At 46.5% G+C, this 22,746-nt stretch overlaps 1 protein-coding gene across 1 annotated transcript; it reads left to right on the top strand.

Annotated features, from left to right (window-relative positions):
- LOC112413226 (obscurin-like) lies at positions 1 to 22,187 on the top strand (the record flags this gene model as incomplete). Its single annotated transcript, XM_024765142.1, is given in 9 exon segments — positions 1 to 265; positions 1,008 to 1,316; positions 1,786 to 2,052; positions 2,485 to 2,780; positions 3,417 to 3,693; positions 4,391 to 4,532; positions 14,611 to 14,759; positions 19,389 to 19,664; positions 21,912 to 22,187. Coding segments are annotated over 9 exon segments (2,257 nt in total), but the record flags the coding sequence as incomplete, so codon positions are not given.
- Between the last annotated feature and the right edge of the window lie 559 nt (positions 22,188 to 22,746).

Consider the following 22,746-nt stretch of genomic DNA (forward strand, 5'->3'; position numbering starts at 1 on the left):
CCAGGCAACCTCCTTCGAAAGCTCCCGAGGAAGACAGCTGGGCGAGTGGGAGACACGGCCGTGTTCTGTGTGGAGCTGGCCAAGCCAGAGGGCCCCATCCACTGGCTGTGGAACCAGAAGGAGGTGGTGGCCGGGGGCCGAGTGGCCATTACTGCCGAAGGCACGTGCCACACGCTGACCGTCTCCCAGTGCAGCCTGGACGATGCCGGTGAGGTGGCCTTTGTGGCTGGGGGCTGCCGGACGTCCACCCAGTTCTGCGTGTCAGGTAAGGGCCTAGGGAGTACCTGTCACACAGAGGGTACACTGCCCACAGTCCACTGGGCCCTGCTCTGAGTTGTCGCCTGTTGCGGGGAGCGCCGTGTGGGGCAGGGAATGCCTAGGTTGTAGCTGTGGTTCTCTGGGGCTCATGGTTTGTTTGACACCCTCCTCCACTGTGGTCACACTAGGCATCTGCAAAGTAGGAGTCCTGGTGGCCCCCCACCCTGTGAACCAGATTGGAAAGTGCAGGTTGTTCTAGAAGCACGGCGTGTAGGGGGTGACATTGCGGGTGTGTCCTCTTTCTGTGGCTTTGGTGTTGAGATTGGCTCCCCCAGGGTCAGCCCTTTGCTGGGGATAGGGACCCTGAACGTGGGTCTCAGCACCTTTGGAAGGGTCATTGTGCCTTGCCTCAACCATCATCCAGCCCAAGATCCCAATGGAGTCAAGGCTGAGGACTGGAAAGAGTTCCTTTCCAGGCCACGTGGACAGCTCAGGGTGGCCCCTGAAGCCCGGGCACTCTTTCCACTGCAAACAGAGAAATGGCCACAGAGCTGAGACTGGGGTTATGGGCTCACAACGTCCTCTTGGGCTGGCAGTCCCCTTGGGCTGAGGCCATTTCAGACCACCAGGGCAGTGCCCCTGGGGAGGGCTGGGAATTCTGTGACAACCCCTTTATCCTACTGTGACCTTGGAGCCAGGGCTTGGGGAGGGGGTTCCCAGTTGTTGACATGGGCCCGTGCTCCGCTCAGTCCCCAGAAGGCCGCTCCTGCGTGCTCCTGAGGCCCCTGTGGTGAAGGCCAGGACGGAGAGCTCCGTGACCCTTGGCTGGTCACCACCACCCCATGGGGACCGCCCTGTTGCTATCGATGGCTACCTGGTGGAGAAGAAGAGAGTGGGCACCTACCCCTGGAGCCGGTGCCATGAAGACGAGTGGGTGGCTATGCCTCAGCTGACTGTGGCTGGTGTGGCCGAGGAGGGGGAGTTCCAGTTCAGGGTGTCAGCTGTGAACAGCTTTGGCCACAGCCCCTACCTCGAGTTCCCGGGAACTGTACACCTGGGTAAGTGTGGAAGGTTCTGTTCTCCCCGGCACCCTGGTAACAACCTGTGGGGCCATCTGCCCCTGAATCACCCAGACCCAGAGTGTGGCCCAGCCTTGGAGAGGCCAGAGTGACTCATGGGTCCTCTTTACGGTAGTGGGGTGGGCCCAGGGTCCTGATGCTGTTGAAGACATTTTTGTGGGAAGGCCAGGGGACCCAAAGACAGGACTCAAGCCCCACAGGAACCTATCTGTATCCAACAGCCCCCGGGCACTGGGCTACACAGCTGCCCTGCCACACTGGGTTTGTGGGATCTGAAGGGGATCTCGGGTGGCTGTAACTTGTCCTCACTCCACCCTGCATCTGACTTTTGCTCGTGGTCTCCATGCGCTTGTCCAGTGGACTTCCTAGAGCAGGGGTTATTTGGGCCCGGGCATTGGAAGAGAGGAGGGCAGGGGCCCAGCTCCCTCCTGAAGCCCCCATCCCACAGCCCCGCAGCTGGCTGTGAAAACACCTCTGAAGGCGGTAGAGGCCGTGGAAGGCGGCGAGGTGACCTTCTCTGTAGACCTCACTACGGCCTCAGCAGGGGAGTGGTTCCTGGACGGGCAGGCCCTGAAGGCCAGCAGTGTGTATGCGATACACTGTGATGGCACCCGGCACACTCTCACCATTCGCTTGGTGCCTGTCAGCCTGCACGGGGCTGAGCTCAAGTTCGTGGCCAATGGTATCGAGAGCAGCATCCGCATGGAGGTCCGAGGTAGGGGGACCCCATCCCATGACCCTGGGGCCCCTCTGAGCCCCATTTCCTCCAGGAGTGGGGGCGGGATGGGGTCCCTGGGGTCTCAGGGCTCGGAAGATCTGTCATTGCTCCTGGGGCAGGCGGGCTGCTGGATGAAGTGGGGCCAGGTGGTGGGGTGTGCAAGGTCACCGGGTGTGAGTGGAAGAGGGGCTAAAGTGTCCCCAATGGCGCCAAGCTTCAATTCTCTGTCTGTATGCCCCCCTTCCCTTCCCCTTCTCCCCTCCTCCCTCTTGGTTGATTCCTTCTATGCCATTTCTTGTCCTGTCTCTGCCTTTCTTGCCTCTCTGACTCCCCTCCACCATATCTGGCTCTTCCCCCTCTGCTCACTCTGCCTCGTTCCACTTCCCCCTTCACCCACACCCCCTTTTTCCACCTGTCTGTGACTTCCAGCAGCCCTGGGGCTGACGACCAAGGGTTCAGCAGCAGCAGTGGCAGCACGGGAGGTGCTGGCCCGGCTGCACGACGAGGCCCAGCTCCTGGCCGAGTTATCGGACCAGGATGCAGCTGTGACGTGGCTCAAGGACGGACACGCACTGTCTCCAGGCCCCAAGTATGAGGTGCAGGCGTCAGCCGGGCAGCGGGCACTGCTAGTGCGGGACGTGAAGCGAGAAGACGCAGGCCTGTATGAGTGTGTCAGCCACGGGGACCGCATCACCTACCAACTATTGGTGCAAGGTGACACCAGTGTGTGTGTGTTCATGTCCTCCCTGGGCCGCCGCCATGGCCAGGGCCGCGCATTCTGTCCCCCAGCTCTGGATAGGCTCTGGGGGACCTGGGTAGCAGGAGCCGCTGTTCTCTGTCCCCGTGGGGACGGTGGGGGATCAGGGGCTCTGCCAACCCCCTGAGGAGGGTGGGGAGTCAGATAGGCTCAGGTGACCCTGTGGGGAGGGCAGGGGTGTGTGTGGGGTGCTCAGCCTATGCTATGGAGACAGTGGGGGGGGTGGGATGGAGTCAGGTGACCATGTGGGGAGGGCAGGAGTCTGGGCAGCTCTGCTGACCTTGTGACGAGGGTAGGGGGTCGGGCAGGCTCAGGTGACCCCCTGAGGGTAGGGTGGGGAACCAGGGACACCACCAACCCCGTTGGGAGGGTAGGTGTCAGACACTCTGCTCAGTAGGGGAGGAGCTTCCTATGAGCGGGTGGCACTTGGGTGGTTGAAAGTCAGCAGCTGAGGCTGGCCCTGTCTCTGAAGCGGCCGAGGTTTGGGCGAGGGCCAGTGTCTCCCATGATCCTGAAGCCCTGAGCACCTTCCTCTGCTAGCTGCCTGGGCACGTGTGTGGTTAGGGCTCTGTCGGCCCCCTGACCTGCCCATGTGCCCTTGTAGGCCTTACATCCTTTTTTGCACAAGGACATGGCTGGTGGCTGTGTAGACGCCACGGCCGGGGGCTCAGCCCACTTTGAATACCAAACTTCAGAGGCCCACATGTGTGTACACTGGTACAAGGATAGGGTGGAGCTTGGTCACTCCTGCCAGTACTTCTCACAGGAGGACATGGGCACACAGCACCAGCTGGTGGCTACCTCAGTCACCGTGCAGGATGAGGGCACCTACTTGTGCCAAGTGGGCGAGGACTCTGTGGACTTCCGGTTGCATGTCTGTGGTTAGTGCACTGCCTCCCAGGCTTGGTGTGTGGGGAGCAGGTCTGGCTGCATCCAGCTGTGCAGCACTTGCAAGGCCAAGCTGTCTCTCCCTTCATTTCTTCTGAGAATACTTGGGGGTAGGGGCAGTTACTTCTGAATTTGGGTGAAGAAACGACCCATGAAACTAATATATATAGGTGAAGAATGCAGGCCTGGAAAATAAAAGATAAGAAGGAAATTTAAAGCCCTTGTCCTCTTTTTAAAGATGAGGAAATGAGGCAGAGCAGACCTAGAAAGTGCTGGAAGTGTCCTTGGAAGGTCAGATTTGGATCTTGGTGAATCTGAGGCCCTGGCTCTTTCTAGAAGCCATTGAGGTCTCTTGGCAGATTCTCCAAGTCCAGTTCTGCCCCATCTTGGCCCTCAGAAGGGTCTCTGCCATGCCGCCCATGCCTCCTTCCATCTGAGCACAGGCACTGGGGCTGGGCTGCCCATCATGGAGCTCTGAGGCTGCTTTCCTTCACACCCAGGAGGGGTTGGGGTACCTGGACCATCTGTGCCCATGGAGGGTTCCATGTGCAGCACCTCATCACAAAGGATCCTCATGGGGGGTGGGATCCAAGGCTGCCTGGGGTCTAGAGCAAAGCTCTGTCATGGCTCCAGGACTTGGGAAACCTCACCTTGGCAGAGCCTCTGCTGTGTATCCCTCCCTGTTGCCAGAGCCCTCAGCGATGTTTGCCAAGGAGCAGCCAGCACTCAGGGAGGTACAGGCCAAGGTGGGGGCCAGTGCCACACTGAGCTGTGAGGTGGCCCAGGCCCAGACGGAGGTGACATGGTACAAGGATGGAGAAGGAAGCTGAGTGTGAGCTCAAAAGTGTGCGTGGAGGCCAAGGGCTGCACCCGGCAGCTGGTGGTGCAGCAGGTGGGGAATAGGGACGCTGGGGAGTACAGCTGTGAGGCCAGGGGCAGAAGGTCTCCTTCTGCCTGGGGTGTCACAGGTCAGTTGACCATTTCATAGGAACAGGCCTGGAGGAACCAGGCCTGTTTTCACTGCGGGTGACGGCAGTGCTCAGCTGACTCATCAGGCCCATATCAGTTATACAAATAACCCCAGAACTTAGTGGCCCAATGGAACAGTCTGTGGGCAGGAATTCAAGCAGTGCTCAGCGTGGGTGGCTCATCTCTGCTCCACCTGGTGTTGACTGGGACAGGAGGATCCAGTCTGGCCTCATTTGTGTGTCTGATGTCCCAGTCAGGGGGCTGGCTGTGATGACAGGCCTCTCTCTTCTAGTGATGTTGTCTGGGCCGATTCCTGTCTGGGACCATGCTGTTCTCTCCTCTGGGGCTATGCTCTCCTTGTGACATCTCATTCTCAAGGCCTCTTTCTCCATGTGGGTAGCCTGAGCTCCTTCATATTCTGGCTGGGTTCCCTTTAGGGATTAGGAGATGCTACAGGGTTTGTTAAGATTTGTTTTCACCAGTCCCAGAATATTACATTCTGTGTGTTTTACTGCACAAAGCCAGACATAAGGCCAGCCTAGTTCTAAGGAGTTGGAGAAGTAGACCTCACTGTTGATGAGGAGTCCCCTGGTTAATTGGGGACAATTTCTAACAATCTACCACAAGGACACAGGCTCTATCTGTCTAGATCTTTGCTTTCTTGAGCATAAGATAAAGATCTTTCTAAAGCTTATTGCCTCATGGTCACAAGATGGCTTCCCTAGCTCCAGCCATCATGTTCAAGGTGGGAAGAACATGTAAGGATTGTGTGTGTGTTTGTTTTTTTCCTTTTCACTGCTGTGCAGTAAATTATCACAAAACTCAGTGGCTTAAAATAATGCCCATCTGTTAGTTCACAGTTCTATAGATCAGAATTCAAGATGTGGATTCTGGATTCTCTTTTCAGGGTCTCAAGGGCTGGAATCCATATGCCATCTGGCTGAGTTCTCTCAGGGTCCTTTTCCAAGCTCATCCAAGTTGCTGGCAGAATTCATTTCCTCGTGGTTCTGGGTCTAAGGCTATTTCCTGGCTGGCTGGCAGCCAGGGGCTGCTCTTAGGTCCTTTGCCACATGGCCCCTCATGTCCATTCGCTCTTATGCTCCAAATCTCTTTGGCCAGGAAGAACCCCCTCCTGTCTAAGGTCTCACCTGATTAGGTCAGGCCCAACCAGGATAATCTCCTTGTTAATGAACTCATAGTCAACTGATCTGAGACCTACATTCCTTCTGCAGAATCCCTTCACAGCAGCACCTGGATTAGTGTTTGGTGGAATAGCTTGGAGAAGGTGCGTGCATATGGTGGTGCACGGATCTTGAGGCAGTCCTACCTAGCACAGGGTATCACTTGCTCTTTCTTCTATTCAGAGAACAGATGCTCTCTGAGGAGCCCACAGCAGATTTTCCCTATGCCTCCTAGTACTGTGTGGGTCCGATGGCCATTCCTTGCTCAGACACCTGGGAAAGTGAGTCTTAATCTTCCAGCTTCAGCAGTGGAACATTGAGGGTGGTAGAGGTGGGCATCTGGTGGTGTGGCTGGCCTGGTTCTGCTGAGGGATCTGTCCTGCGGCACTGGCCCATGCCCACATCAGGGTGGCTGTGCCCTGGTTTTGGACACTGACTTCGAGGCAGGCTGTGGAGGGATCAGAGTGAACATGGTCAGACCTCACTCCTGCCTCTTAAGAGACAGGTGACCTTAGGCAAGTCGTCAGTGTTGTGTCCCCCTGAAGTCTGTCTGGAAACTCAGAATGTGGCCTTAACTGGAAATGGGGTCTCTGCAGACAACATCAAGCAAAGGATCACAAGATGAGATGACCCTGGATTAGGGTGGGCCCTGACTCCAATGACAGGTGTCCTTTGAGAGAAAGAAGAGGGATATTCGCGATACAGATACACGAGAACATGGCCAATGGCAATGGAGGCAGAGATTGGGGTGATTCAGTCACAAACCCTGGGATGCCTGGAACCACCAGATTATAGCCATCCTGGTGGATGTGAGGTAGTATCTTATCGTGGTTTTGGTTTGTATTTCCCTGATGACTAATGATGTTGAGCATATTTTCATATGTATTTGGCCATTTGTGTATCTTCTTTGGAGAAATGTCTATTCAGATCCTTTGCTTGTTTTTTAATTATTTATCTTTTTATTACTCAGTTGAAAGAGTTCTTCATATATTCTGGATAGTATAGCCTTATCCTATATATAGTATAGTATAGCCTTATCAGATATGTGATTTGCACATAGTTTCTTCCATTCACTTTCTTAATTGTGCCCTTTGATGCACAAAAGTTTTAAAATTGTGATGAAATCTAGTTTATCTTCTTTGGTTGCTTGTGTGTTAGATGTCACATCTAAGAAATCGTTGCCCAATCCAAGGTCAAATAGATTGACACCTATGTTTTCTTCTAAGAGTTTTCCAGTTTTAGCCCTTGTATTTAGGTCTTTGATCCATTTTGTGACAATTTTTGTGTATGGTGTGAGTTAGGGGTCCAACTTCATCCTTTCCATTGGATATCCAGTTGTCCCAGCACCATCTGTTGAAAAGAATTTTTCCCCATTGAATTTTTTTGGCATCCTTGTTGAAAGTCAATTAACCATTAATTAAGTATTTACTTCTGGACTCTCAATTTTATTCCATTGATATATATGTCTACCACAGTCTTGATTATTGTAGCTTTGTGGTATGTTTTGAAATTGGGAATGTGAATTCTTTAACTTTTTTTTCAACATTGATTTGGCTATTTGAGGTCCCTTGCATTTCCACATGAATTTTAGGATCATCTTTTTAAGTTTTGTAAAAAAGGCAGCTGGTATTTTGATTGGGATCGCATCAAAATGTGTAGGTCAATTTGGGGAATATTGCCATCTTTTTATTTTATTTTAAAATTTTATTTATTTATTTTTGGCTGCACTGGGTTTTTGTTGCTGCACGTGGGCATTCTCTAGTTGTGGTGAACAGGGGCTACCCTTCGTTGGGGTGCGCAGGCTTCTCATTGCAGTGGCTTCTCTTGTTGCGGAGCACGGGCTGTAGGCATGCAGGCTTCAGTAGTTGTGGTGCTGAAGTGGGATCTTCTCGGACCAGGGATTGAACCCATGTCCCCTGCATCAGCAGGCGGACTCTCAACCACTGCACCACCAGGGAAGCCCCAGATTTCTTTTTTAATTTTATTTTTTTGGCTGCACCATGTGGCATGTGGGATCTTAGTTCCCTGACCAGGGATCACACCCGTGCCCCCTGTGGTGGAAGTGCAGAGTCTTAACCACTGGACCACCAGGGAAGTCCTCTTTGCCATCTTAACAGTCTTAGTCTCCTAATCCACAATATGAGATGACTTTCTATTTATTTTGGTCTTTTAAATTTCTTTCAATTATGTTTTATAGTTTTTAGTGTGCAGGAATTGTGCTTATTTTGTTAAGTTTGTTGCTAAGTATTTTATTCTTTTTGATGCTACTGTAAATGGAATTTTGTTAATTTCTTTTTAAAATTGTTCATTACTAATGTATGGAAATAGAATTGATTTTTGTATATTGGTCTAATATCCTGCAGCTTCTCCGAATTCATTTATTCACTCTATTAGTTCTTTTGTGGATGCCTTAGGATTTTCTATATACAAATCATGTCATCTGCAGGTAGTTTTACTTCATTTCCAGTCTGGATGCCTCTCATTTTGTTTTTGATTACTGATTAAATCTCTTTACTTGTTATAGGTCTATTCAGATGTTTTTCCATTTATTCTTGTGTTAGTTTTGATAGTTTATGTGTTTCTAGGAATTTCCCCATTTCATCTAGTTATCTAGTTGGTGTGCAGTTGTTCATAGTATTCTCTTTTAATCCTTTTTTTTTTTTTTTTGGTAAGGTCTTTATTGATGTCCCCAGTTTTTTTTTTCCTGATTTTAATAATTTGAGTCTTCTATCTTTTTTCTTGGTCAGTCTAGCTAATATTTTGTCAAGTTTGTTGATCTTTTCAAAGAACCACCTTTTGGTTTCCTTGATTCTTTCTATTGCTTTTGTGTTCTCCATTTCACTTATCTATGCTCTAATCTTTATTTTCTTCATTGTTCTAAGTTTGGGTTTAACTTAATCTTTTTCTTGTTTCTTAAGGTATGAAGTTAGGTTATTGATTTGTGATCTTCTTTTAAAAATAGGCTTATAACTTATAGCTATGGATGGCAGGAAACTGAGCACTGCTTTCACTGCACCTCATAAGTTTTGGTATGCTGTGTTTTCATTTTCATTTATCTCAAAATATTTTCTAATTTTCCTTGTAATTCTCCTTTGAGTGTGTTGTTTAATTTTGACATACTTTTGAATTTTCCAGTTTTCTTTCTAGTATTGCTGTCTAGTTTCATTCCATCATAGTCAAAAAGATTCTTTGTATGCTTTCAGTCTTTTTAGATTTATTGAGACTTGTTTTATGGCCTAACATGTGGTCTGTGTTAGAGGATGTTCCATATGTGCTTGAGTAAAATGTGTCTTCTGTTGGTGTTGGGTGAAGTGTCCTCTGTAAGTCAGTTAGGTCTAGTTTCTTGTATAGTGTTATTCATGTCCTATTTCCTTATTGATCTGTCTGGTTGTTCTATCCATTATTGAAAGTAGGGTACTGAAGTCTCTGACTATTCTTGGAGAACTGTCTATTTCTCCCTTTAATTTTTAGTTTTCGTTTCATATATTTTGGAGCTCTCCTGTTAGTTGTGCTTATGTTTGTGGTTGTGATATCTTCTTGATGAATTGACCCTTTTAATCAATATATAACATCCTTAATCTATATCTGTATATATTAAATATAATGTCTTGTAATGTTTTTTTCCTTTTGTTTGACAGTATAGCCACCTCAGGTCTCTATTGATTGCTATTTGTATGGAGTATCTTTTCACTTTCAACCTATTTGTATCTTTGGATCTAAAGTGAATCTCCTGTAGACAGCATTTTAAAAATTCATTTTGTATTAAGTTAATTCTTATAAGGAAGTATTTCCTTCTGCTATTTTACTCTTTGTTTCTTATATGTCATATCTTTTTGCCATTATTTTCTCCATTATTGTCATTTATGATTAATTTATTTTTTCTAGTGTGCCATTTTTGTTACTTTCTCATTTCTTTATGTATATGTACATTCATTTTTTCTTAGTGATTACCCTGGGGATTGTCATTAACATCTAACTTTGTAATAATCAAGTTTGAACTTATATCATCTTAGTTTCAATAGAAAAACTCTGCTTCTTTACAGGTTGTGCCCCAAGCTGAATGTTGTTAATGTCACAAGTTATGTCTTCATACATAGTGTGTCTGTTAACTTTATAGTTTTATAATTATTGTTTATGCATTTGTATTTTAAGTCATATAAGAAATAAAAGGAATTATCTAAGCACCAGAAGAATGATCCAATATAAATGAGAGTTGGAACTTACAAACAAGAGCAATATTAGAAGATCAGAAGTTCCACTCAGGAACTTCAGATGATAGAAAAACAATCTGAAAGAGTATGTCAAATAAGTCTACTTAAAATGATTAAAGATATGTATGGAAGACTAGAAAATGTAAGAAAAAGTGAAATACTAGGAAAAAGAACAGGCAGATTTAAAGAATCAAATGAAACTTCTTGAATAAGAAACACAACTTTTGTAATAACAATTCAGTGGAGGGATAAACAGCAAATTAGACATAGCTGAAGATAGAATTATTGAATTGGAAGATAGATCTGAGAAAATTACTCAGGATGAATCACAAAGAGGTAAAAAATAAGAGATAATGACAGACATAGAGAAGAGAAGTAGAAGGCCACACGTATGTCTAAAAGGACTTCTAGGAGAGACTAGAGATAATGAGGAAGATGAAATAATGAAAGAAATAATGCGGAGAAATTTAAGAAATGGTAAAAGACATGAATCCTAAACTTCAAGATTCATAAGAAATAATGGGAATTGTAAAAAAAAAAAAAAAGTCACAGCTAGTGAATTCCAGAAGGCCAAAAACCAAGAGGAGATCTTAACCTCCAAAGGGAAAAAAGATTAATGGGATGATAGTTATTCTTCCTGTAGATTTTTCAGCAGCAATGAAGAGCACAGAAAAGATGGTATAGTCTCCAAAGCACTGAGGGAAAATAACTGTTGATCTAGAATTCTGTATCCAGCTAAACTATCATTCAAAATTAAGTGAAATACAGACATTTTCAGAGAGTAAATGGAGAGAATTTATCATTCATAAAATCTCACTGAAAGAATTACCAATGAATATACTTTTTAAAGAAGAAAATCAAGTCTAGAGTAGTAGAATGGGTTCTAGAGCGTGGTTCCCTACCTTATTTGCACCAGGGACCAGTTCTGTGGAAGATAATTTTTCCACAGACCAGGGAGGGGGGATGGTTCAAGCAGTAATGTGAGCTATGGGGGATGGTTCAGGTGGTAATGCAGGTGATGGTTCAGGCGGTAATGCAAGCAATGGGGGGATGGTTCAGGTGGTAATGTGAGTGATGGGGAGCAATGGGAAGAAATGGGGAGCAGCAGATGATGCTTTGCTTGCTCACCCACTGCTCACCTCCTGCTGTGAGGCCCAGCTCCTAACAGGCTGTGGACTGGTATTGGTTTGTGACCCGGGGATTGGGGACCTCTGTTCTAGAGTAATGTGATGTCAAGCAAATAGAGTAAGTTAATAAAAAGCAGCATCTGATTCCCAAGGCCAAGGATTTGATTACACTAATGGTGACTGGCCTGCTAGAAGTTGTAGACTGCATTAACATATTAATGTTCCTGTGACTCAGGGGTATTGCCTGTTCTTGGTGACATGGTATAAGAAATTCTCCCTGAAAATACCAATGCTGTGATATGCCAGCCACAAATTATGCCTCTCTTTGTTAGGGTAATTATGAGATCATAGGTGCTAAGTAGATGCCAGAGCCTGAACTGTAACATATACCAGTGTGAAAATTATTGAACTGGGAGCCTTCAGAGTCTGAGAACTAACCTGTTCCCTGCTTTGTACACCTTCTGAGTGTGAAGTTCTCTGTGTTGAGAAAGCTAGGAATAGGACTGGCTTGTGGCCAAGGCATCATGGTTTTGAGATCCAAAAGGTGGGCCCTCATCCAATTCTAGAAATTTGATTGTCTCGTCTTCCTCCCTGTCCCCAGAGGCCACACTGATATTTGCCAAGGAGCATCCAGCATGCAGGGAAGTGCAGGCTGAGGTGGGGGTGAACACCATGCTAAGCTGTGAGGTAGCCCTGGCCCAGACAGAGGTGATATGGTTCAAGGAGGGAAAGAAACTGAGTTCAAGCTCAAAAGTGTGTGTGGAGGCCAAGGAAGGGCTGCACCCCGAGGCTGGTGGCGCATCAGGTAGGCGAGGTAGATGCTGGGTGAATACAGCTGAGAGGCCAGGGGCTGAAAGATCTCCTTCCACCTCAACATCACAGGTGGGATCCTTGAGGTCCTTCTTATGTTCCTCAGCTTAATTATTAGGGAGTAGGGGTGTGTGGTCATGCCACCTAAAAGTGTGTTTTCTCACAAAACTTACCACATAGCAGCTAGCGGGTATTAATTACATGCCAAGGGCCAGATTTTATGAAGTGATTCTTGTCTTTTTACTTGTCTAAACTTCACAACCACCTTGGGAAGAGGAATTCTGATTATTCCCATTTTAAGATAAGGCACAAGGAAATTCCATAACTTGCCAAAGTTCACATAGCCAGAGAATTACAGAGCCAGGATTTAGGCCCAATATTCTGAGGGCTATTTTCTCTGGTTATCAAATTACAGTTTAACAATCCCCTGCCCATATTTAAAAAAAATTTTTTTAAGAGACTATTCCACTGTCTTCCAGATTCCATGTATTTTTTTGGAATATCTACTGTCATATATATTATGTTCCCTCAAGGGTCATTTTTTTCTTTTCCTGTTGTTTTTAAGGTATTGTGTTTGATTTTGATTTTCAGCAGTTTACATTGATGAATCTAAGTGTGATTTTCTTTGTATTCATCCTGGTTAGGGTTGCAGAGCATTTTGAGTCTGTGGAGTTTTGTCTTTCCTCAACCATAGAGTGTGGTTTCTCACATGTCTCATATGTATCTCTCTTTCTCTCCACCTCTTAATTTTTTTTCTCTCTCTGCTTTAGTCTGGATATTTTCTTTAGATCTGTCTTCCAATCCACTAATTTTCTATTCTTCTATATCTAATCTGTTGTCAAACCCATTTATAGTGTGTTTACTTTCAGTTATTGTATTTTCCAGTTTCATAATTTCCATTTGTTTAATTTCTTATAGATTCTATAGATTCTAGACTCTGTAGTAAAATTTTTGTATTTGATATATTTTCTTTTCTTTCACATTAAAGAAGTATTATCATGGTTATATCCTGGTCTGATCATCTGATATTGCTTTTTTTTGGATTTCTATTCACTCTTGTCCTTGACATGCCAGTGAATTTTCAGTTGACTGTCAGACATCGTTTGAGAAAACTTTTTGAATATGGATGATGTTATCTTACTTCAGACAGAGGGTCAGTATTTCCTTTGCTAGGGAGGGAGAGAACAACTAAGAACTTTAGTCTATTCAAGGACTGCACTCACTCAATGCTGCATTACAGTTTTGATCAGGGTCATCTATCTCTGGTTTGCCCCCATTCCTGGGCATAGTCCTCCAAGGATTTCTACAGAGACTTGGGGTATGGAGGGGGGTCTCTTTTCAGGCAGACACTCAACTCTAATCTTTGTCTCTCTGGTAATGCAAGGTGCTAAAAAGTCTGCTATAGTTTTCAGAGGTTTTCTGCTTGGCTTCGTAGTCTCCTGGACCATGCAGTTGTGGAGCTCATCAAACATCTTGAGGGGAATGTGGCTGAGTGTGGGGCTCAATTCTACAAGATCTCTTTTTCATGGAGGCTTGGCTCCTCAATCTCTAACTATCTTTCTGCTTACACAAGGTATACATAGCCTGACCAGGTTTCCTGTTTCGTAGTAGCAGCCCTATGCCTTTTAGTGTCATGCTGTACTAAGGAACAGCAGTGTCCAGAGGAGAAAATCAGATGCCCAGTGTGGTTCCAAAAGTGCAGTTCCCTTTTACCTTCCTCACTCACTTCACATCTATCCTTCTAGGAGAGCCCTGGCCCTAGCTCTCATCTCCGTTAGAATGACTCCCCTCAGCTTTCATCAAAGCTGCCTCCCTTTTATCATTTAGCACTTCACCTAAACATTACTCCTTACCAAGATTTTCTCTGACCACCAAATCTAAGTCACTGTCAGTCCTTCTCTCTAGCACATCACTCTTATTTCATCACAGCATTGACCGTAGCATTAAATCATTGTCATGTTTGTTTGTTTTTCCTCAGTAGAAGGTAAGATCTGTAAGAACAGAGACTGTGTTACTCACGTTTCCAGCTATGGTATAACATTCCCAGCACCACCATAGTGCCTGCAGATAATGGGCCCTCCACTGACATTAGTTGCATCAGTGATTGAATGAATGAATGAATGAATGCATATACAGCATGGACTCTCTGAGATCCTATATGTATTTATAGATATAGGGGATACAAGTGCACACAACCCAACCTGCCTGCCAGAGGTGACTGTCACATGGGAAAGACAATGAACTAGCTGTGACAGATGCTAGAATAACTTTGGCCACTTTCTTCTAGCCTTAGGAATTGACCTTGTGTCAGAACATCACCAAAATGTACACTTGAGATATTTGTTTGTAAACACAACTCTACACCTTCCTGGGCACATGGCATCACTGGCTCCAAGGAGAAACTTTACTGAACTCTTAAGTTTTGGTCTCACAGGCTGGTATCAGCTTTGTGTCTCTGACACTGTGTATCCCTTTCTGTGCCCAGAGTCCTCTGTGGTGTTTATCAAGGGACAGCCAGCACATAAAGAGGTGCAGGCCGTGGTGGGGGCCAGCACCACACTGAGCTGCGAGGTGGCCCAGGCCCAGACAGAGGTGATGTGGTACAAGAACAGGAAGAAGCTGAATTCGAGCTCAAAAGTGCATGTGGAGGCCAAGGGCTGCACCCGGAGGCTGGTGGTGCAGCAGGTGGGCAAGGCAGACGCCGGGGAGTACAGCTGCGAGGCCGGGGGCCAGAAGGTCTCCTTCCACCTGGATGTCACAGGTCAGTCCTTGGAGGTAGTAACTTAGCCTTGTGTGGAGGTGATGGGACTGGCTTGCATCCCCCAACAGACCCGATGATCTTCCCACTAGACTTCATCTCATTTAGCCTTCCGTCCTCCCACCTCCCATTTTCATACCCATGGCTGGACCAAGGGAGGCTGGATGGGTAGGCTGTGAACAGAAGGGATAATGGTGTTCCTATAAACCCTGAGTGGTGTTTCTACACAGTAATGCACAGTCTTCAGTTCCCAGCATCTGCCCAGAACCTTCTGGGTATTCCTTGGTGTCTGGGACTCTGGTTCTGTCTTGCACTTGGGGTCTGAGGTAGGCCAGATGTCTTTTAACTGTGGGTATGTGAATTTGCTCCTCCTGGATGTCCTGACAGCTCCTAGATGCCGTCACCTAGCAACGCATGTGGGTTCACACTAGGGAGAGATGTTTGAATTTCATTAAGCCAGGACAAGGGGAAATTTCTGCCACACAGTCATACTTGGATTTATCTCAAGACTGAACTATGGATTATCAAAGTTTTAGGTGTTCTGAACACTCTTTCTTCCTTGCACATGGATATAGAAGTTATCTGTGCATCTACATGTAACAAAATCTAGATCCATTTTCCTTGCAATATGTGTGCAGAGTAAACAGAGACCAGAGGGTTGGTTGATACGTGCCTGAGATATGCACATGTGAGGTCTGCAATTCTCTTTTCAAAGCAGATACTGATTTCCTTTTGTTTTCTGTTAGAACATTCTATGTCAGAATTCCCCATGGAGTCTGATTTATAGATTTAGACTTGGAGAGGAATAGTAGCTTCTCCTATACCAGCATGTATATATCTTTTAAGAATGGTATTTTAGAAGAATATGACAATATTTTTTCATGGCAATAAGTGTGAAAGTTTTGACAAATTGATCAGATTCTTAGAAAACTATATAAAAAGTGACACAAGAAACATTCAACAACTCAAGTAGTCCTATAATCTTTTTTTTTTTTGCGGTACGTGGGCCTCTCACTGCTGTGGCCTCTCCCATTGCGGAGCACAGGCTCCGGACGCGCAGGCTCAGCGGCCATGGCTCACGGGCCTAGCCGCTCCGCGGCATGTGGGATCTTCCCAGACCGGGGCACGAACCCATGTCCCCTGTATCGGCAGGCAGACTCTTAACCACTGCGCCACCAGGGAAGCCCAGTCCTATAATCTTTTAAATAATTGGAACCATAATGATAACTCTTCTCATAGAGAAAGATCTAAGCCCAGTAGTTCCACTGGTAAATTATATGAAATACTTTGGAAAGAAAACCCATGTTCATGGATATTCTTCTAGAAAATAGAAAAAGGAGATAAACAGTCTCTGATTTGTTTCATGTAGATAGCATAACATTGATACAAATATCTGACAAAAAAATTGTAAGAATTAAAATTACAGACCACCTATTATGGATATCAAGGCCAATATCTGAAACAAAATATTATCAAAATAAATTTAACAATATATTAAGAGGAAAATTGGTAATACACCGTGATAAAAGTCATAGTCCAGAAATGCAAGGCTGTTCAAACACTAGAAACATTAGCAAAGCAATCTGTTCATGACATGCAGAATAAAGTATTTGGTAAGATTTGGCATTATAAATACAGAAGAAAAGTTTAATAAAGTTGGCATCAATTCATGACATAAAATTCTTAACAAATTATAAATAAAACAGTTTGTAATCTGATAAATGATGCTGCAGACAAACCAGCTAATCTGCACACAAAAAAGTGAAAGTTTGAAAGTTTGTCTGTGAGATAGCGAACCAGACAAGGAAGCCAACTGTTACTGCTTTTAATCAACATTGTACAACAGAGATAGGAGGAAAAGAAAGTAAAAGACAGAAACGTGTGAAGAAACAAAAGTTGAATTCATGGATAATATGATTAATCCAAAGGATAAATTATGAGACTTAATAAGATAGCTGAGAATGATTACCATGTAAAAAAATCAATATGAAGAAAACACTTCTACGGCTACATAGTAGCAACAAACATCTGGAAAATGAAATTTTTAAAAGAGTTACAATAGCATCAAAAGAATCATTTTCTAATTCCAAGTCTAATAAAGGGTGGTGAGAAGCTCTGTGTGTGGGGGGGAATTATTAAAAATGTTTTGAGAGACAGTAAAGAAGTTCTAAATAGTTGGGTAGAAATCCAGGGAAGAATAAAAAATGTTCAATACCAATTAAAATCCAAACAAATGTTTGTTTAGTGGGGGTTGTGGAAATTCAGAAGTAAATTGCTAAGACCATGTACAGTCAATACACTATTGAAGAAGAGCAAAAAGTGAGTTATTTGCTATACCAATATCAAGATTGTTATAAAGCTACAGTAATGAATACAATAGTGTCTCATTGCAAGGATAGATACACAGACCAAAGGACCAGAGTAGTGATCTCCGACACAAATCTGCACATGAATGGATGCCCACATTCCCCTGCTCCTTTTTCTTAAAAAAAATGTGGAATCATGCAAGGAGTAGAGACAACATGGTTTTAATAAATGACACTTAAACCATTTAACCATATAGGAAAACGATTAGGCCAGTAATTCATATCCCCCATGGTCAACTCATGTTGGGTTAAACACCACAGAATAGAAGGGAAAATCATAAAACCCTTAGATGATAACATAGATGGTTTTAATTACCTCAGACTAAAGAATGATTTCTTTCTTTTTTAAAATAAATGATTAAGAAAAATTTTATTTATTATTTTTGTCTTCGTTGCTCTATGCAGGCTTTCTCTAGTTGCGGCGAGCTGGGGCTACTCTTCACTGTGGTGTGCGGGCTTCTCACTGTGGTGGCTTCTCTTGTTGTTTAGCATGGGCTCTAGGTGTGCAGGCTTCAGTAGTTGTGACTCTCAGGCTCAGTAGTTGTGGCTCACGGGCTCTAGAGAGCAGGCTCAGCAGTTGTGGTGCACGGGCTTAGTTGCTCTGTGGCATGTGGGGTCTTCCCGGACCAGGGCTCGAACCTGTGTCCCCTGCATTGGCAGGTGGATTCTTAACCACTATACCACCAAGGAAGTCCCAAAGAATGACTTCGTAAAATACAAGTGCACTAATCATAATGAAAAAAATTTGACATATTTGACTACCTTAAAACTAAATATGTATTGATAGATTCATCAGAAGATAGCATGAAGTACTGAAAAGGCAAACCACACAGATGTGGAAGACATTTAGAACACAAACACTTGTCAGTGCCTAGCATTCGTATGTATAAAAATGTCCTTAAAGTGAACATACAAATGGCAGACAGTGCTATTAAAAATAGGGCAAAAACGTTGAACAGTGACACCACAGAAGAGCAAACACTGATGACCAAAAACATCAGAAATGGGTCTTTATTTTGAATCATCACAAAAAATGCAAAAGAGTGCCACAGGAGGTACATTTCACTCCCACCAGACTGCTGACAATGAGAGTAGGTGAGGGTAGCACTTCAGCAAACCTCATTCACTGCAGATGAGAACATGCCCTGCACTTTCCTGTGGGAAAAGACTCTGGCCTCATCTAGGAGGGATGAGGAATGCACCCATAATGACCCCACAGTTTCTGTCCTAGAAGAATTGTGCAAAGAGGAAGTTTATCAGAGTATCCCCATCAGATGCTTGTACCAAGTAACAATACGAAAAACTTAAATCGTACTAGTAATTCCCACAACACAGAAAAGTGAACTCGTGGTGGGGTAGAAACCCAGTGTAAAGGTAAAAACAAAAAACCCCACTGATGATACTGTGGTTTCTTTAAAGACTTAGGTAAGGAAACATTTGTAAATAGAACACAAATGCTCTAAACTGAAAGGGCTGAAATGGACATCGCTGAAACTATTGAAGGGAAAAATTTTGATTCATCAGAGGACTTGATCACACAGTGAAAATGTGAGTCCCACAGTTAGGAATAACCTTGAAAGCTAGCAATCTTTCCTTCTCTAGTATTTCAATGCATAAAGAGTGCCTAGAGATGGAGAGAACAGAGAGCCTACTATTGGTGAGTGGGCAAAAATTTGAATAGTGTCACCAGGAAGAAAAAAGAGTAATGGAGACCCCAGTCATTTGGGGAAAGGAGCTCAGCTTCTTTATTCCTCAGACAATGGAAAGGAAAGCCATGGGGAGGTGCCAGCACTCCCCCAAGATTGCCACAAGTTGACCATACTAAGTGTAGGCCAGGGCCCTAAACCTCACTGATTTCCATGGACTGCAGATGCAAAGTTCCTTGCTTAGGTGTATGGAGAAGACTGTGGCCCCACCTGGGAAGGATTGGGAACACTTGCGTGTGATCCCACAGATGCCATGAGCAGGGGAGAATTCTCTTCCAAAGGCACACCCTCCCCCCACCTCCCCACTCCCCGGACCAACTCACGCAGACCAAGGGGAGAATGCGTCACTTGTGTTACTTGTCGCTGAGAAAGGCAGGGGGCCTTCTGCGGGGCACACGGCTGGTGCAGAGCCTGGAGAAGTCTCCAGCTTGGCCCCTGCCCCACCTCCGCACCCCTCGCACCCGCCTGGCCCACGGCTCCCCACGCAGGTCTCTTTTGCCCAGGGCTGCTTTCCTGACTGAGATGGTGTCCTTGACCCGTGTATCCCTCCCTGTCCCCAGAGCCCAAGGAGGTGTTTGCCAAGGAGCAGCCGGCACGCAGTGAAGTGCAGGCCGTGGCGGGGACCAGTGCCACACTGAGCTGCGAGGTGGCCCAGGCCCAGACGGAGGTGACATGGTACAAGGATGGAAAGAAGCTGAGTTCGAGCTCGAAAGTGCGTGTGGAGGCCACGGGCCGAGGGCGGCGGCTGGTGGTGCAGCAGGCGGGCAAGGCAGACGCCGGGGAGTACGGCTGCGAGGCCGGGGGCCAGAGGGTCTCCTTCCACCTGGATGTCACAGGTCAGTCCTGGAGGAGGATACTAAGCTAGTGTATTTGGAGGTGATGAGGGGACGGTCTTGCGGCCTCCACAGACGGGTGTTCACTCGCCAGTAGCCTCCCAGTCTTCCACGTCCCACATTTATAGCTATTTTTCCCCGGGGGAGAATGGATGGAGAATGTGGGCGTGGAAGGAAGAGGGGCCATTTGTGTCCACCTGTTTACATGCGGTAAGGCCCAGTCACAGTGTCTTAGCACCTACCCAGAGACTTCCTGTTGTTTCTGGTATCGGGACCCTGGCTCTCCCTAATGCTTGGGGTCTGTGGTAGGCCTGGGGATATGTGACTTTCCTCCCCTGGTACTTCTTTCCTGACACCTACCTCATGGCTCATGCAAGGTCTTGGGTTGCCAGATGGGGTTTCAATTTCATTGATCGCAGATTAGTGGAGATGTTGGCCCACCAGTCCCGCTTGCAATTATCTTAGGAGTGAATTTTTGATGATCAGATTTGAGGTTTCTGCAACGCCCTTCCTTCAATTTCCTGAATAGGGAAGCTCCGGTTGCCTGTAGGCAGCAGAAGATAGGCCAAGTATGTTGTCATGACCTTGCAAAGGGAGGAAGAAAGGAGGATTGGAACAGAGTCCTCTGGGCTGTTTAGGGTGATCTTCAATTCAATAGGATTTTGCCTTTGTCTTCAAACAGTTTGGATGCTGCGGGTCAGTATTCCCCGTGGCATTAGTGAAAGAGTTAAATGGGCACAATTGTATCATGTTTGTAATTCCAGGTCTGATAAAAGTTGCTACGAGACTATGTGGGGAAATTAGTACACATTCTTGAGAGAGAGTCAGAGGTTTCCATCGACGGACAGTAATCTGAGGAGAAAAATCAGAGATGTTGATTAACAATGAAAATCTAAGCAAATTTGTATTTTGGGTGGTCGGGTGGTAGAATAGCAGGCAGATTCCAAAGGCAAGGTACAGCCAATGTGCTATTTGCTTGCAGAAGCGCGGTGGGAGCCCTTCCTGGGAGCCGTTGTCAAGAACGATTGTGAGGCTATATAGTTTTCAACATAAGGGGATCCCAGTGCGGCGATATTTACTGCATCAGAGGAACGTAGTAGTGAGGTCAGAAATAGCTCCTTGCAGCAGTGGTTTCCTGTACCACCACGGAGAAATCCCCCCTCCGCCCATCTTGCAGCCCCCTCCCTGCCGCCACAATTTCGTCTGTTGCTGTGCTGTCTGTGTTGAGAAGTCGAGGAGGGATGTTGTCTTCATAAATAGTGCTTGGACCACTTACCCATAAGGAAAAATTAAACTGTACTGACAATTCACAGCACACACAAAAGTACACTTGTGCTGGGTTAGAAACCTTAGTGTTAAAAGGTACAAACCAAAAGACAGTCCGGTGATACCGTGGTTTCGTTAAAGACCGAAGGTAAAGGAAGATTTCTTAAATGGAACACAAATGCTCCAAACTGAAAGCGTGAATGGACATGGGTGACACTATTGAAGGGAAAAACTGATTCATCAGAGAATTCGATCACATAGTGAAAATGGGAGTCCCACAGCTGGGAATAACCTTGAAAGCTAGCAATCTGTCCTTCTCTAGTATTTCAATGCATAAAGAGTGCCCTGAGATGGAAAGAAGAGAGAGCCTACTGTTGGTGAGTGGGCAAAAATTTGAATAGTGGCACCAGGAAGAACAAGAGTAATGGGGACGCCAGTCATTCTGGGAAAGGTGCTCAGCTTCTTTATTCCTCAGACAATGGAAAAGAAAACCACGGAGGAGGTGCCAGCACTCCCACCAGATTGCCACAAGTTGACCATACTAGGTGTAGGCCAGGGCACCGAGCCTCAGTGATTTCCATGGACTGCAGGTACAATGTTCCCTGCTGAGGCATATGGAAAAGACTGGCCCTATCTGGGAAGGTTTGGGAACACATGCGTGTGACCCCAGAGATGCCACGAGCAGGGGAAAAGTCTCTTCCAAAAGCACACCCTCCCCCCACCCCCCCAACCCCTGGACCAGCTCACGCGGACCTGGGGGAGAATGAATCACTTGTGTTACTTGTCACTGAGAAAGGCAGGGGGACCTCTGCAGGGCACACGGCTGGTGGAGAGCCTGGAGAAGTCTCCAGCTTGGCCCCCGCCCCACCTCCGCACCCCTTGCACTCGCCCGTTCCATGGCTCCCCACTTCCCTCTCCTTTGTCCGGGGCTGGCTTCCTGACTGAGATGGTGTCCTTGACCCGTGTATCCCTCCCTGTCCCCAGAGCCCAAGGTGGTATTTGCCAAGGAGCAGCCGACACACAGTGAAGTGCAGGCCGTGGCGGGGGCCAGTGCCACGCTGAGCTGCGAGGTGGCCCAGGCCCAGACGGAGGTGACGTGGTACAAGGATGGAAAGAAGCTGAGTTTGAGCTCGAAAGTGCGTGTGGAGGCCACGGGCCGAGGGCGGCGGCTGGTGGTGCAGCAGGCTGGCAAGGCAGATGCGGGGGAGTACAGCTGCGAGGCCGGGGGCCAGAGGGTCTCCTTCCACCTGGATGTCACAGGTCAGTCCTGGAGGAGGATACTAAGCTAACCTACTTGGAGGTGATGAGGGGACGGTCTTGCGGCCTCCACAGACGGGTGTTCACTTGCCTGTAGCCTCCCAGTCTTCCACGTCCCACATTTATAGCCATTTTTGCCCTGGGGAGTATGGATGGAGAGTGTGGGCGTGGCAGGAAGAGGGGCCATTTGTGTCCACCGGTTTCCATGCAGTAAGGCCCAGTCACAGTGTCTTAGCACCTGCCCAGAGACTTCCTGTTGTTCCTGGTATCGGGACCCAGGCTCTCCCTAATGCTTGGGGTCTGTGGTAGGCCAGGGGATATGTGACTTTCCTCCCCTGGTACTTCTTTCCTGACACCTACCTCATGGCTCATGCAAGGTCTTGGGTTGCCAGATGGGGTTTCAATTTCATTGATCGCAGATTAGTGGAGATGTTGGCCACCCAGTCCCGCTTGGAATTATCTTAGGAGTGAACTTTGGATGATCAGATTTGAGGTTGCTGGGCCACCCTTCCTTCAATTTCCTGGATAGGGAAGCTCCGGTTGCCTGTAGGCAGCAGAAGAT

This window comes from Neophocaena asiaeorientalis, unplaced genomic scaffold (genome assembly GCF_003031525.2).
Source record: "Neophocaena asiaeorientalis asiaeorientalis breed wild unplaced genomic scaffold, Neophocaena_asiaeorientalis_V1.1 scaffold241, whole genome shotgun sequence".
Lineage (NCBI taxonomy): Eukaryota > Metazoa > Chordata > Mammalia > Artiodactyla > Phocoenidae > Neophocaena > Neophocaena asiaeorientalis.